The sequence below is a fragment of the Mirounga angustirostris genome, unplaced genomic scaffold (genome assembly GCF_029215605.1).
Source record: "Mirounga angustirostris isolate CCGP_5_RB_7025 unplaced genomic scaffold, mMirAng1.0.hap1 SCAF_3, whole genome shotgun sequence".
NCBI lineage: Eukaryota > Metazoa > Chordata > Mammalia > Carnivora > Phocidae > Mirounga > Mirounga angustirostris.
Window position 1 is genome coordinate 94445351 of NW_026991711.1, and position 15500 is coordinate 94460850.

Consider the following 15500-nt stretch of genomic DNA (forward strand, 5'->3'; position numbering starts at 1 on the left):
ATTGCATAGTTCAAAAATTCTGTGTGATTCTGACTTTCTACTAATTGTATTTAGACAATTTGTAACAAATTTGCAATAAAATCCACCCTCCACATTTTTTATACAATAGATACAAAATGTTGTATTGAAAGATAAGTAGTTTCTATAAAGTTTGGGTATTTAAAAATAAAGAGCTGTTTCAGAGAGAAACATTAACAAGGCAACATTCTGTAGACTATGACTATATACGTCTTTAATCAGTCGTTAGATGACTTTTGTTGATGTTATCTGTGACTGAACACATTCCTAATGATATATTACCTTGGAGAATGGTTTTGAGGATTAAAAAGATATGAAAATAGCTGTGTAATTATCTAGTAAGACCTCAATAAATGTTAAATACCACAACTATTATTGCTAACAATGATAGTAATATTAATAGGAAAAAAATCAGAAAAATTGACTTCTACGTTGCCTTCTACCAATATAATAATTTAAAATATTTGTTCTCTCGTTTCCAGATAAGATGTTTTGAAACATGTAAAAAATGTTCATTAGCAGCATTAGTCATAATAGCCACAACCTGGAAATGCCAAAATTGTTCACTAACGTAAGAATGAGTAACTTATGGTATATTCACTTAATATAATACCATGGAGCAATAGAAAAACTATTGCTATGTGCAAAAATATGGATGAACTCACAATGTAAAGGTTAGATAGTAGACAAAAAGAAAACATTATGTATGACAATTTTTTAAAGCTCAAAAATAAGCAAACTAATCCATGGTGATACAAATGAGAATAGTATTTACCTCTCAGGAAGGTTAATGACACAGATGGGCATTAGCTCCATTAGCAATAATACTAAGGTGGTAGTAATGTTCTACAATATTAGTATTATATATTTATTATATACTTACCAAACACTATCCTTAATATTTGTATACTTTTCTGTGTAATTCAATAAAACTATAGAAAAAAACTTTTTTATTTTTGAGTATAAATGATAAATCATAGTCACTTAGATCATCACCCTCTGATAAAACGCAGCTGACTCCAATATTTTTAAGGTTCCAAATACATTTTACACATATATGCACACACAACCATCTTGAAATCTGCATTGATTTGTTAAGATTTCCAAGAAATAATTTAAGGATAAATTATTTTAATTTTGATTAGATAAAATCATTAACAAGGTGCAATTCTTTCCAACACTGTATTTTCCATGATAACTCAGTGTATTGTATTTAATATATAAAAAGGGTATCACCATTCCCATAAAGGGAGGAAACGTACTATACATTCATGAACTAGAAACAAAACTAAACACTCAGTCTCCCTAAAATAAAATGAACTACATAGGAAAAGAAGTGCTTCAGATTAGTAGGAGGGGGGGAAAAAAAAATATATATATATAAAAAATGTTCAGTTCCCACCCTCATGAATAGACCCTGGCAACTGAGAATGAACATCACGATTGAGATCAGTTTCAAAGTTCAAAAGAGAGCAAAATGGATATATAGAAGTACTTTAAATCAGAACCACAGTGACACTGGAAATAAACATTGTCATGAAATGCAATTAACTCACGAGGCAGTTATCAACAATATTAGTAACACTGTCACTCATACTAAAAGATCAGCCATGAATGACTTCATTTCTTAAAGACTTCATTTATGTAAATATTATTTATTTTATATAAATGTTATTTATATTTATACAAATATTTATAAGTATATTCATTTATACTAATAATTATTAGATCACTACTCACCACTTCTTTTCTAAGTTGAATAAAAAACTGTTTGCACTTGAAAGAAATTTTTATAATCTTCAACCTGGATAAAAAGAGAATGAATGGGAGTATTTAAAATACTGAATAAAAATAAAAACATTAACTTAGGAAAATAATGCAAAAAGTAACCTTTTAACTGTATTTCAGTAACATCTAAACATTCAATCATATATAGACACATTACATAAGAAATCTAAAGATTCTGGTGCTTCATGAAAAAATAATTAGAATCTATATAGTCAATTGAAGAAAGTTTTATCTGAATATTTGCTGTGAACTATACCTTTCCCAACTTTATATCTAGAGAAATAAAAAAAAACATGTCACAAATTAAAATTTCAAGATATACCAATGAGAAATACCAAGAACTACAAGCAGTTTTCTGGTTCTGTAAGGAGCTTAGAAATCAACACCTCTTCTTGGATTCCTAAGAGAGGGGAGGGCACAGGAACTGCTGCTCCCAAGATTTGAGAGACTAACAGGTGAATACAGAGAACTGCAGCTTACCAGAGCAGAGACTCAGCGAGCAGAAACTGCCAGAGGAACCAGTGCCAGAGGAATCTGAACTGTAATTTAAGAATTGTTGGAGGCTCCGTGTGGACAAATTCAAGATTGAAAAACTCCAGAGGGACCCAGTTATGGAGGAGGAAGGGCCGCCTGTAATATTGTGAAATTTACCTCGAGAAGCCCAACCAGATTCCCATGGTAAATACCAGACACAAATACCCTTGGGTTTCCAGCAAGGGAAGGGGAAAAGGAACCATTTTGAAATACACTCTGTTCTTTTTTTTTTTTTTAAACTAGTTCACCAAATCCTCACCTGCTCGGGTATTAGCAGAGCTTAACCAACCTGAGGAAGCCTAATCAGCTCACTCTAGCCATCCTATCTCACCTAGCAGGGAGGAAAAACACAGAGAAACACTTGTGAAGCTCACAGTCTAGAGGCATGGGCTCACTAAAAGAGAGAGCTAATCATAGGATACAGAACACTTGCCATCCCCCTACACCTCACAAGATTACTAAGGGCCTATTTATAACACTTCCTTTTACTGGAATATCACGTCTGGCTATCAAAAAATTATAAGGCATACCAAAAGGCAAAAACATGAGGTGAAGAGACAGAGCAGAACCAGATATGGAAGAGATGTTGGAATGATCAGACTGGGGATTTAAAACATCTATGATTAATATGCTAAGGGTTCTAATGGATAAAGTAAAAATCATGTAAGAATAGATGGGCAATGTAAGCACAGAGATGGAAATCATTAGATTTCCTTAGAAAGCCAACCCTCCCCCCACCAAATGCTATGGGTAAAAAACACTACCACAGAAACAATACTTTTCATGACCTTATTTGTACACTGGACACAGACGAGGAAATAATCTCTAAGGCAGAAGATATATCAATAAAATCCTAAAAACCCCAAAAGCAAAAAGAACATAGACTAAAAAAGAATGGAACAGACTATCCAAGAACTGTGGGACAACTACAAAAGATGTGACATACAGTAACATACGGTAATGGAAATACCAGAAGGAGAAGAGAAAGCAACATAAGAAATGTTTGAAACAAAAATGACTAAGGAACTTACCCAAATTAACATCAAATGCCAAACCACAGGTCAAGGAAGCTCAGAGAACACGAGCAGGATAAATGCCTTAAAAACCACACCTGGGGGGTGCCTGGGTGGCTCAGTCATTAAGCGTCTGCCTTTGGCCCAGGTCATGGTCCCAGGGTCCTGGGATCGAGCCCCACATCAGGCTCCCTGCTCGGCAGGAAGCCTGCTTCTCCCTCCCTCACTTCCCCTGCTTGTGTTCCCTCTCTCGCTGTGTCTCTATCTATCTAATAAATAAAATCTTAAAAACAAAAGCAAAAACAACAAACCACACCTAGGTATACCACTTTTAAATTATAGAAAATTAAAAATAAAGAAAAAATCTTGAAAGAAGCCAGAAAAAAAAAAAATCTTATCTATAGAGAAATAAAGGTAAGAAGAGTTAAATCCAGCTTCTCAGAAATCATGAAGCAGGAAGAAAGTGGGTAAAGCGTTGAGAGAAAAAAACCATCAACCCCAAATTTCATATTCTGTAAAATTATCCTTCAAAAATGAATGAGAAATGAAGACTTTCTCAAATAAAAATTGGGGGAATTTGTTGGAACGAGACCTGCCTTGCAAGAAATGCTAAAAGGAAAAAAAATAATATAGGCCAGAAACTTTAATTTATATAAAGAAAGGAAAAGCCCTTGAAGGACTAAGTGATGGTAAGATAAAAACTTGATTTTTCTTATTCTTAACTGATCTAACATATAATTTGTTCAAAATACTAAAATAAAAAATGTATGCAATTATGTATGTTTATGTACCTATCCTATATATACAATTATATACTTATAAATGCTTATATATAAGTGAAATGATTGACAGCAATGATACAAGGGACAGGAGGAAGAAATTAGTATTCTCTGATTATTTTTTTTTAAAGATTTTATTTATTTATTTGACAGAGAGAGACACAGCCAGAAAGGAAACACAAGCAGGGGGAGTGGGAGAGGGAGAAGCAGGCTTCCCACCAAGCAGGGAGCCTGATACGGGGCTTGATCCCAGGACTCTGGGATCATGACCTGCATAAAAGGCAGCCACTTAATGACTGAGCCATCCAGGTGCCCCAGTATTACCTCATTATTATAAGGTACTCACAGTACCTGTAACATGGTATACTATTATTTGAAAGTAGACTTGGATTACTGTAAATATAATTGCAAACTCTAGAGCAACCACTAAAAAAAAAATAAGAAGTAAAACTAATAAACTAGGAAAGGAGAGAAAATGAGATCATATAAAATGCTCAATTAAAACAAGAATGGCAGAAAAAGTGAAACAAAAATGGAAACAAAGAACAAGAGCAACAAATAGAAAACAGTAATGAGTATGTCAGATATTAATACCAATATATCAAAATCCTTTAAAATGTCAATGGGCTAAATATAACAAAAGACATTGTCTTTTAAGACATTGTAAAAATATTTAAACAGTATTTTAAATATAAAAACATATATAGGTTAAATGCAAACAAATGTATAAAAATATACCATGCTAAGACTAATTAATAAAAAGCAGGAGTACTAGGGATATAATGTACATCACGGTGACTACTGTTAATAATACTGTATTGTATATTTCAAAGTTGTTAGGACAGATCTTAAAAGTTACCACCACAAGGAAAAACAATTGTAAACTATGTGTAGTGATGAATATTGACCAGATATACAGCGATAACCACTGTGCAATATATACAAATACTGAATCATTATTGTACACCTGAAACTAATATAATGTTATATGTCAATTATATCTCAAAAAAGTAAGAATGAAAGCAAAGAAGAGTAGCTCTAATAATTTCAAAATGCAAGACTTTAAATAGTTATTGAGGATAAAGCAGGGCATTCCACAATGCTAAAGGGGTAAATTCTCCTAGAAGACATTATAAAATCTTAATGAATATGAAACTAACAACAGAGCATCAAACTACAAGAGGGAAAAACTGACAGAACTACATGAATACAGTATTGTATTCGGAGACTTCAACACCCCTTTATCTGAAATGGACAAACTCAGCACACAGAAAATCATTAAGGACATAGTTGAACTCAATAATATTATCAAATGGATATCATTGACCTTTACAGATTACTTCTTACAATATGAAAATATACATTTTTCTCAAGCTCATTTGAAACATTCACCAAGATGGATCATATTCTCAGCCATAAAACACACCTTAACAAATTTGAAAGAATAGAAATCACATAATACCTACTTTCAAAGCACAACAAATTGGAGGACGAAGGAGTAGGAGACCTAAATTTCATCTGGTCCCAGGAATTCAGCTAGATAGGAATCAAACCATTCTGAACACCTACGAACTCAACAGGAGATCGAAGAAAAGAATAGCAGCAACTCTGAACAGAAAAGCGACCACTTTCTGGAAGGTAGGATGTGCAGAGAAGTGAATGGGAGGTGATATTCGGGAAGATAGATGGCAGGAGAGGGGGCGTCCGACAGCCGCTACTGGCAAGTAATAGAGCGGCAGAGCACAAAATCGGAACTTTTAGAAGTTGGCTCTGCTGAAGGACATCACTCCAGTGGCTAAGTGGGGGGTGGAACCCGCACTGGGACAGTGTGGTCTCAGGACCCTCGGGGTCACAGAGAGACCGGGGGTGCCTGAGTGCAGCACAGCTCCCACCTATTGGAACAAGGAAGCCGGCTGCAGAGACGGAGCCGAGGAGCGGGCTCTCAGCTTGGGGTTGCCATGAACTGTGATCCATGGCACAGTCAGGCCACTGCTCCTCCAGCAGGGACCCAACAAGCAGCAGATCTGGGGAGACTCCCCTTCCTCCCCCAGGAGGAGCGGCATGGGAGCGCACCGCAGGGATCTGCTGGGTTTGGAGATTCCACACCGGGTTGGGTGCCAGAAATAAAAACGCTCGGTCACAGGCCGGGTGAGCACGGAGTGCGGCCGGAGACCGGGGAGACGGGAGTGACTGACTGCTTTTCTCTGGGGGCTCACTGAGGAGCAGGGACCCGAGTTCTCGGCTCCTCCAGGGCAGAGTTTGGGAGGATGCCATTTTCGCTCTCGTCCCCCAAAGCTGTACGGAAACCTTGCAGGGAACAAAGGCTCCTGAGAGCAAACCCAAGCAGATTACTTAGCCTGGACCCAGCAAGGGGGGGTGCAATTCCGCCTCCGGAAAAGACATTTGGGAACCACGGCAACAGGTCCCTCTCCCAGAAGATCAGCAAGAACAGCCAGCCAAGACCAAGTTTACCAATCAATGAGAACGGCAGAACTCCAGTGCTAGGGGAATACTGCACATAGAATTCATGGCTTTTTTCCCATGATTCTTTAGTCTTTCAAAGTTAATTTTTTTTTTAACTTTTTCTTTTTCTTTTTTTTTTTTTTAATTTTTCTTTTCCCTTTTTCAAACAACATCAATCCCCTTTTTAAAAAATCTTTTTTTGGGGGGATGGGTTAGCCTGGTGATGGGTATTAAAGAGGGCACGTTCTGCATGGAGCACTGGGTGTTATATGCAAACAATGAATCATGGAACACTACATCAAAAACTAATGATGTAATGTATGGTGATTAACATAATAATAAAAAATATTTTCATTTTTAGAGTCACATTCTATCCCTTCATAGTAGTTAACCTTATTTTTGGTATACATATATATATATATATATATATATATATATATGTAAGTTGTTCCCTCTTTAAAATTTTGGGATACAATTTCTTCTAACAGACCACAATATACTCTAAATCTCTAGTGTATGGTTTGTTCTAGCCTCCTGCCTGCTCACATTCCCTCCCTTTTTTAAAAAATCCTCTTCTTTCTTTTTTCAACCAACTTATCTTATCAATTCCTTTTATAAAATCTTTTATAATTTTCATCTTTACAATCATATTCCATCCCTTCATTGTATTTACCCTTATTTTTGTACATATATAAGTTTTTCTTTCTTTAAAATTTTGGGAAGCACTTTCTTCTAACAGACCAAAATACACCCAAAATCTAGTGTGGGGCACTGATCTATGCACCAACCTGATCATATTTGATCATATTCTTTTTTTTGCTGTTTATCTTTTTCTTTTTTCTTTCTTTCCCTTTCTTTTCCCCCGGTTTCAGGTCTCATCTAATTTGTTTAGTGTATATTTTTCTGGGGTCTTCGTTACAAATGCTCTGTTAGCATTTTGTTCTCTCATTCACCTATTCTCCTCTGGACAAAATGACAAGATGGAAAAAAATCACCTCAAAAAAAAAGAACAAGAAGCAGTACCGACAGTCAGGGACCTAATCAATACAGATATTAGTAAGATGTCAGAACTAGAGTTCAGAATGATGATTTTAAAGACACTAGCTGGGTTTGAAAAAAGAATGGAAGATATTAGAGAAACCCTTTCTGGAGAAATAAAAGAACTAAAATCGAACCAAGTCAAAATAAAAAAGGCTACTAATGAGATGCAATCAAAAATGGAAGCTATAACGAATAGGATAAATGAGGCAGAAAAGAGAATAAGTGATATAGAAGACCAAATGACGGAAAATAAAGAAGCTGAGAAAAAGAGAGATAAACAACTACTGGATCACGAGGGCAGAATTCAAGAGGTAATCGATACCATAAGATGAAACATTAGAATAATTGGGATCCCAGAAGAAGAAGAAAAGAGAGAGGGGCAGAAGGTATATTGGAGCAAATAAGTGTAGAGAACTTCCCTAATTTGGGGAAGGAAACACGCATCAAAATCCAGGAGGCACAGAGAACCACCCTCAAAAATCAATAAAAATAGGTCAACATCCCGACATCTAATAGTACAACTTAGGAGTCTCAGAGACGAAGAGAAAATCCTGAAAGCAGCTTGTGGGAAGATATCTGTAACCTACAACGGTAGAAACATTAGACTGGCAACAGACCTATCCACAGAGACCTGGCAAGCCAGAAAGGACTGGCAGGATATATTCAGAGCACTAAATGAGAAAAATATTCAGCCAAGAATACTATATCCAGCTAGGCTGTCACTGAAAATAGAAGAAGAGATAAAAAGCTTCCAGGACAAACAAAAACTAAAGGAATTTGCAAACACGAAACCAGCCCTACAAGAAATATTGAAAGGGGTCCTCTAAGCAAAGAGAGAGCCTAAAAGCAACATAGACCAGAAAGGAACACAGACAATATACAGTAACAGTCACCTTACAGGCAATACAATGGTACTAAATTCCTATCTTTCAATAGTTACCCTGAATGGAAATGGGCTAAATGCCCCAATCAAAAGACAGAGCGTATCAGATTGGATAGAAAAACAAGACCCACTGATATCCTGTCTGCAAGAGACTCATTTTAGACCCAAAAACACCCCCAGATTGAAAGTGAGGGGGTAGAAAACCATTTATCAACAGAAGAAAGCTGGGGTGGCAATCCTTATATCAGACAAATTAGATTTTAAACTAAAAGCTATAATAAGAGATGAGGAAGGACACTATATTATACTTAAAGGGTCTATCCAACAAGAAGATCTAATAATTGTAAATATCTATGCCCCTAACATGGGAGCAGCCAATTATATAAGCCAATTAATAACAAAAGCAAAGTAACACATCAACAATACAATAATAGTGGGAGACATTTAGTACCCCCCTCACTGAAATGGACAGATCATCTAAGCAAAAGATCAACAAGGAAATAAAGACTTTAAATGACACACTGGACCAAATGAACTTCACAGATATATTCACAACATTCCATCCCAAAGCAACAAAATACACATTCTTCTCTAGTGTCCATGGAACATTCTCCAGAATAGATCACATCCTAGGTCACAAATCAGGTCTCAACCAGTACCAAAAGATTGGGATCATTCCCTGCATATTTTCAGACCACAATGCTTTGAAACTAGAACTCAATCACAAGACGAAAGTCGGAAAGAACTCAAATACATAGAGGCTAAAGAGCATCCTACTGAAGAATGAATGGGTCAACCAGGAAATTAAATAAGAATTTAAAAAATTCATGGAAACAAATGAAAATGAAAACACAACTGTTCAAAATCTCTGGGATGCAGCAAAGGCAGTCCTAAGAGGAACGTATATAGCAATAAAAGCTTTTCTCAAGAAACAAGAAAGGTCTCAAATACACAACGTAACCCTACACCTAAAGGAGCTGAAGAAAGAACAGCAAATAAAGCCTAAACCCAGCAGGAGAAGAGAAATAATAAAGATCAGAGCAGAAATCAATGAAATAGAAACTAAAAGAACAGTAGAACAGATCAACGAAACTAGGAGCTGGTTCTTTGAAAGAATTAACAAGATTGATAAACCCCTGGCCAGACTTATCAAAAAGAAAAGAGAAAGGACACAAAAAAATAAAATCATGAATGAAAGAGGAGAGGTCACAACCAACACCAAAGAAATACAAACAATTATAAGGACATATTATGAGCAAGTATATGCCAGCAAATTAGATAATCTGGAAGAAATGGATGCATTCCTAGAGATGTATAAACTCCCAAAACTGAACCAGGATGAAACAGAAAACCTGAACAGACCTATAACCACTAAAGAAATTGAAGCAGTCATCAAAAATCTCCCAACAAACAAAAGCCTAGGGCCAGATGGCTTCCCAGGGGAATTCTACCAAACATTTAAAGAAGAATTAATACCTATTCTTCTGAAACTGTTCCAAAAAATAGAAATGGAAGGAAAACTTCCAAACTTGTTTTATGAGGCCATCATTAGCTTTATCCCCAAACCAAAGACCTCATCAAAAAGGAGAATTACAGACCAATATCCTTGAAGAACATGTATGCAAAAATTCTCATCAAAATACTAGCCAATAGGTTCCAACAGTACATTAAAAGGATTATTCACCACGACCAAGTGGGATTTATCCCTGGGCTACAAGGTTGGTTCAACATCCGCAAATCAATCCATGTGATACAATACATTAATAAAAGAAAGAACAAGAACCATATGATCCTCTCAAGAGATGCAGAAAAAGCATTTGACAAAGTACAGCATCCTTTCTTGATCAAAACTCTTCAGAGTACAGGGATAGAGGGTACATACCTCAATATCATAAAAGCCATCTATGAAAAACCCACAGCGAATATCATTCTCAATGGGGAAAAACTGAGAGCTTTCCCCCTAAGGTCAGGAACGCAGCAGGGATGTCCACTATCACCAATGCTACTCAACATAGCCACAGCAATCAGACAACAAAAAGAAATAAAAGGCATCGAAATCGGCAAAGAAGTCAAGATCTCACTCTTTGCAGATGATATGATACTTTTTTTTTCTTTAAAGATTTTATTTATTTATTTGACAGAGAGAATGAGATAGAGCATGAGAACGGGGAGGGTCAGAGGGAGAAGCAGACTCCCTGCTGAGCAGGGAGCCCAATGCGGGACTCGATCCTGGGACTCCAGGATCATGACCTGAGCCGAAAGCAGTCACCTAACCAACTGAGCCACCCAGGCGCCCGATGATATGATACTTTATGTGGAAAACCCTAAAGACTTTACCCCAAAACTGCTAGAACTCATACAGGAATTCAGTAAAGTGGCAGGATATTAAATCAATGCACAGAAATCAGTAGCATTCCTATACACCAACAACAAGACAGAAGAAAGAGAAATTAAGGAGTCGATCCCATTTACAATTGCACCCAAAACCATAAGATACCTAGGAATAAATCTAACCAAAGAGGCAAAGAATCTGTACTCAGAAAACTATAAAATACTCATAAAAGAAATTGAGGAACACACAAAGAAATGGAAAAATGTTCCATGCTCATGGATTGGAAGAACAAATATTGTGAAGATGGCAATGCTACCTAGAGCAATCTACACATTCAAAGTAATTCCCATCAAAATACCATCAACTTTTTTCAAGGAAATGGAGCAAATAATCCTAATATTTGTATGGAACCAGAAAAGACAACAAATAGCCAGAGGAATGTTGAAAAAGAAAAGCAAAGCTGGTGGCATCACAATTCTGGACTTCAAGCTCTATTACAAAGCTGTCATCATCAAGACAGTATGGTACTGGCACAAAAACAGACACACAGATCAATAGAACAGAATAGAGAGCCCAGAAATGGACCCTCAACTTTATGGTCAACTAATTTTTGACAAAGCAGGAAAGAATGTCCAATAGAAAAAAGACAGTCTCTTCAACAAATGGTGTTGGGAAAATTGGATAGCCACATGCAGAAGAATGGAACTACACCACACATAAAAATAGACTCCAAATGGTTGAAAGACCTAAATGTGAGACAGGAGTCCATCAAAATCTTAAAGGAGAACACAGGCAGCAACCTCGTCGACCTCAGCTGCAGCAACTTCTTCTTAGAAACATCACCAAAGGCAAGGGAAGCAAGGGCAAAAATGAACTATTGGAACTTCATCAAGATAAAAAGCTTTTGCGCAGCAAAAGAAACAGTCAAGGGCGCCTGGGTGGCTCAGTTGGTTAAGCAACTGCCTTCAGCTCAGATCATGATCCTGGAGTCCCGGGATCGAGTCCCGCATCGGGCTCCCTGCTCAGCAGGGGGTCTGCTTCTCCCTCTGACCCTCTTCCCTCTTGTGCTCTCTGTCTCTCATTCTCTCTCTCTCAAATAAATAAAAAATCTTAAAAAAAAAAAAAGAAACAGTCAACAAAACCAAAAGACAACCGACAAAACGGGAGAAGATATTTGCAAATGACATATCAGATAAAGGGCTAGTATCCAAAATCTATAAAGAACTTATTAAACTCAACACCCAAAGAACAAATGATCCAATCCAGAAATGGGCAGAAGACATTTTTCCAAAGAAGACAGACACATGAAAAAGTGATCAACAGACACATGAAAAGGTGATCAACATCGCTCAGCCTCAGGAAAATCCAAATCAAAACCTCAATGAGATACCAGTCAGAACGGCTAAAATTAACAAGTCAAGAAACGACAGATGTTGGCGGGGATGAAGAGAAAGGGGAACCCTCCTACACTGTTGGTGGGAATGCAAGCTGGTGCAACCACTCTGGAAAACAGTAAGGAGTTTCCTCAAAGAGTTGAAAATGGAGCTACCATATGACCCAGCAATTGCACTACTGGGTATTTACCCCAAAGATACAAATGTAGGGATCCGAAAGGGTACATGCACCCCGATGTTTATAGCAGCAATGTCCACAATAGCCAAACTATGGGAAGAGCCAAGATGTCCATCGACAGATGAATGGATAAAGAAGATGTGGTATATATATGTAATGGAATATTAATTAATGCAGCCATCAAAAGGAATGAAATTTTGCCATCTGCAACAATGTGCATGGAACTGGAGGGTATTATGCTGAGCAAAATAAGTCAATCAGAGAAAGATATGTATCATATGACCTCACTGATATGAGGAACTCTTAATCTCAGGAAACAAACTGAGGGTTGCTGGAGTGGTGGGGGATGGGAGGGATGGGGTGGCTAGGTGATAAGACATTGGGGAGGGTATATGCTATGGTGAGCGCTGTGAATTGTGTAAGACTGTTGAATCACAAATCTGGACCTCTGAAACAAATAATACATTATATGTTAAAAAAAAACAAAAAAGAAGAAGATAGCAGGAGGGGAAGAATGAAGGGGGGGAAATCAGAGCGGGAGATGAACGATGAGAGACTATGGACTCAGAGGAAAAAATACTGAGGGTTCTAGAGGGGTGAGGGGTGGGGGGTGGGGGGATAGGTTAGCCTGGTGATAGGTATTAAAGAGGCAACGTACGGCATAGAGCACTAGGTGGTATATGCAAACAATGAATCATGGAACACTACATCAAAAACTACTGATGTAATGTATGGTGATTAACATAACATAATAAAAATATAAATTAAAAAAAAGCACAACAAATGAACCTAGAAATCAGTAAAAAGAACTACTGGAAAATCCTAAAATGCCTGGCGATTAAATAACACACCTATAAATAAAACAGAAGTCAGGAAATCTCAAGAGAAATGAAAAATTATTTGAACTAATGAAAATGAAAACACAACCCATCAAAATACATGAAATGGGGGCGCCTGGGTGACTCAGTCATTAAGGGTCCTGGGATCGAGCCTGACACTGGGCTCCCAACTTGGCTGGAAGCCTTCTTCTCCCTCTCCCACTCCCCCCGCTTGTGTTCCTGCTCTTGCTGTCTCTCTCTGTCAAATAAATAAAATCTTTAAAAAAAAAAAAATGTGAAACATGGCAAAAGCAGTGCTTAGAAGGAATTTTATGACACTGAATGCATATATAAGAAGAAAGATCAAAAATCAATAATCTAAGTTTCCACGTTAAAAAAAAAAAAGAAGAGTAGGGTCGCCTCAGTGGCTCAGTCATTAAGCCTCTGCCTTGGGCTCAGGTCATGATCCCAGGGTCCTGGGATCGAGCCCTGCATTGGCTCAGCGGGAAGCCTGCTTCTCCCTCTCACACTTCCCCTGCTTGTACTCCTGCTCTCGCTGTGTCTCTCTCTGTCAAATAAATAAATAAAATCTTTAATAAAGAAAGGAAGGAAGGAAAAAAGGAAAAAAGGAAGGAAGGAAGGAAGGAAGGAAGGAAGGAAGGAAGGAAGAAAGAAAGAAAGAAAGAAAGAAAGAAAGAAAGAAAGAAAGAAAGAAAGAAAGAAAGAAAGAAAGAAAGAGTAGAGGGGTACCTGGGTGGCTCAGTTAGTTGAGCAGCTGACTCTGGATTTCGGCTCAGGTCATGATCCAAGCATCCAAGCTCTGCAATCACTGGGGAGTCTGCTTCAAGATTTTCTTCCCCTTCTGCCCCTCACCCCCTGCTTGCACACTCACTCTCTTTTTCTCTCCCTCAAATAAATAAATAAATAAATAAATCTTTTTAAAAAGGGAGATTAAATCTAAAGCAAGAAATAAAATAAAGAAAAAGCAGAAATTGATGAAACTGAAAACAGTAGACCAACAGAGAATATCAATGAAACCAAAAGGCAGTTCTTTGAAAAGTTAATAAAATCAATAAGCCTCTAGCCAGACTAAGAAATATAGAGAGGACATATATTACTAATATCAGAAATGAAAGAATGGACATCAATACAATTAAAAGCATAATAAAAGAATACCATGAATAAGTCTATGCCCAGAAGTTTGATAATCTCAATGAACTGGGCCAATTCTTTGAACAAGACGATCAACCAAAACTCACAAAGAAAGAAATACATGATTTGAATACACCAGTATATACTAAAGAAACTTAATGAACAATTAGGAAACTTCAAAAAAAAGAAAGCACCAGGCCCAGATGTGTTCACTAGTGAACTACCAAGCATTTAAGTAAGAAATTATTCTAATTCTCTACAATCTCTTTCAAAGGATAGAAGCAGGAATACTACTAAAGTCATTCTATGAAGCTAGCATTACCTTAATACCAAAACCAGACAAAGATATTACAAGAAAACTACAAAACAATCTCTCTCATGACCAAAGATTCAAAATCCTCAAAATATTAGCAAATCAAATTCAACAATGTATAAAAAAAATTATACACCAAAACCAGGTGGGACATATCCCAGGAATGCATGGCTGGTTCAATACTCAAAAATCAGTTAATATAAACTGATACATTAAAGACTAAAAAAGAAAAAATCACAGTTATATATGCAGAATAAGCATCTGACAAAATCTAACAACGATTCATGATGAAAACTCTTGCTATAGTAGGAAGACAGTGAAACTTTCTCAACTTGATAAAAGACTTTCTAAAAAAACACCTACAGTTAACATCATACCAATGGTACAAAACTAGAAGTTTTCCTACTAAGATGAAGTAAAGAAAGGATGTCTCAGTTCACCACTCCTTTTCAACATCATATGGGAATCCTGTGTTAATGCAATTAAAGCATGAAAAGGGAATGAAAGATACAGACTGGAAGGAAGACATAAAACTTTGTTCATAGATGACATGATCATTTATGTACAAGATCCAAGAGAATGGACAAAGAAATTCTTGAAACTAATAAGCAATTATAGCAAGGTTCAGGATACAAGATTAATAAAAAAGTCAATTTCTTTCCTATATGTCAATAACGAACAAGTAGAATTTGAAATTAAAAACACAGTAACATTTACATTAGCACCCTCAAAAATGAAATACTTAAACATAAATCTAAAATATATGTATTAGGGGCGCCTGGGTGGCTCAGTCA

The 15500-nt window shown here is 36.7% G+C and overlaps 1 protein-coding gene across 6 annotated transcripts in view; it reads right to left on the bottom strand.

The window, feature by feature from the left end:
• The window catches only part of PTPN4 (protein tyrosine phosphatase non-receptor type 4), a 233895-nt gene that overhangs the window by 71558 nt on the left and 146837 nt on the right, over positions 1-15500 (bottom strand). For all 6 annotated transcript variants that reach the window (XM_045869013.3, XM_064586413.1, XM_045869010.3 and 3 more), the window contains one exon: positions 1759-1822. In XM_045869013.3, coding sequence (XP_045724969.1) covers positions 1759-1822 — 64 coding nt within the window. The remainder of the gene's footprint in view (positions 1-1758; positions 1823-15500) is intronic.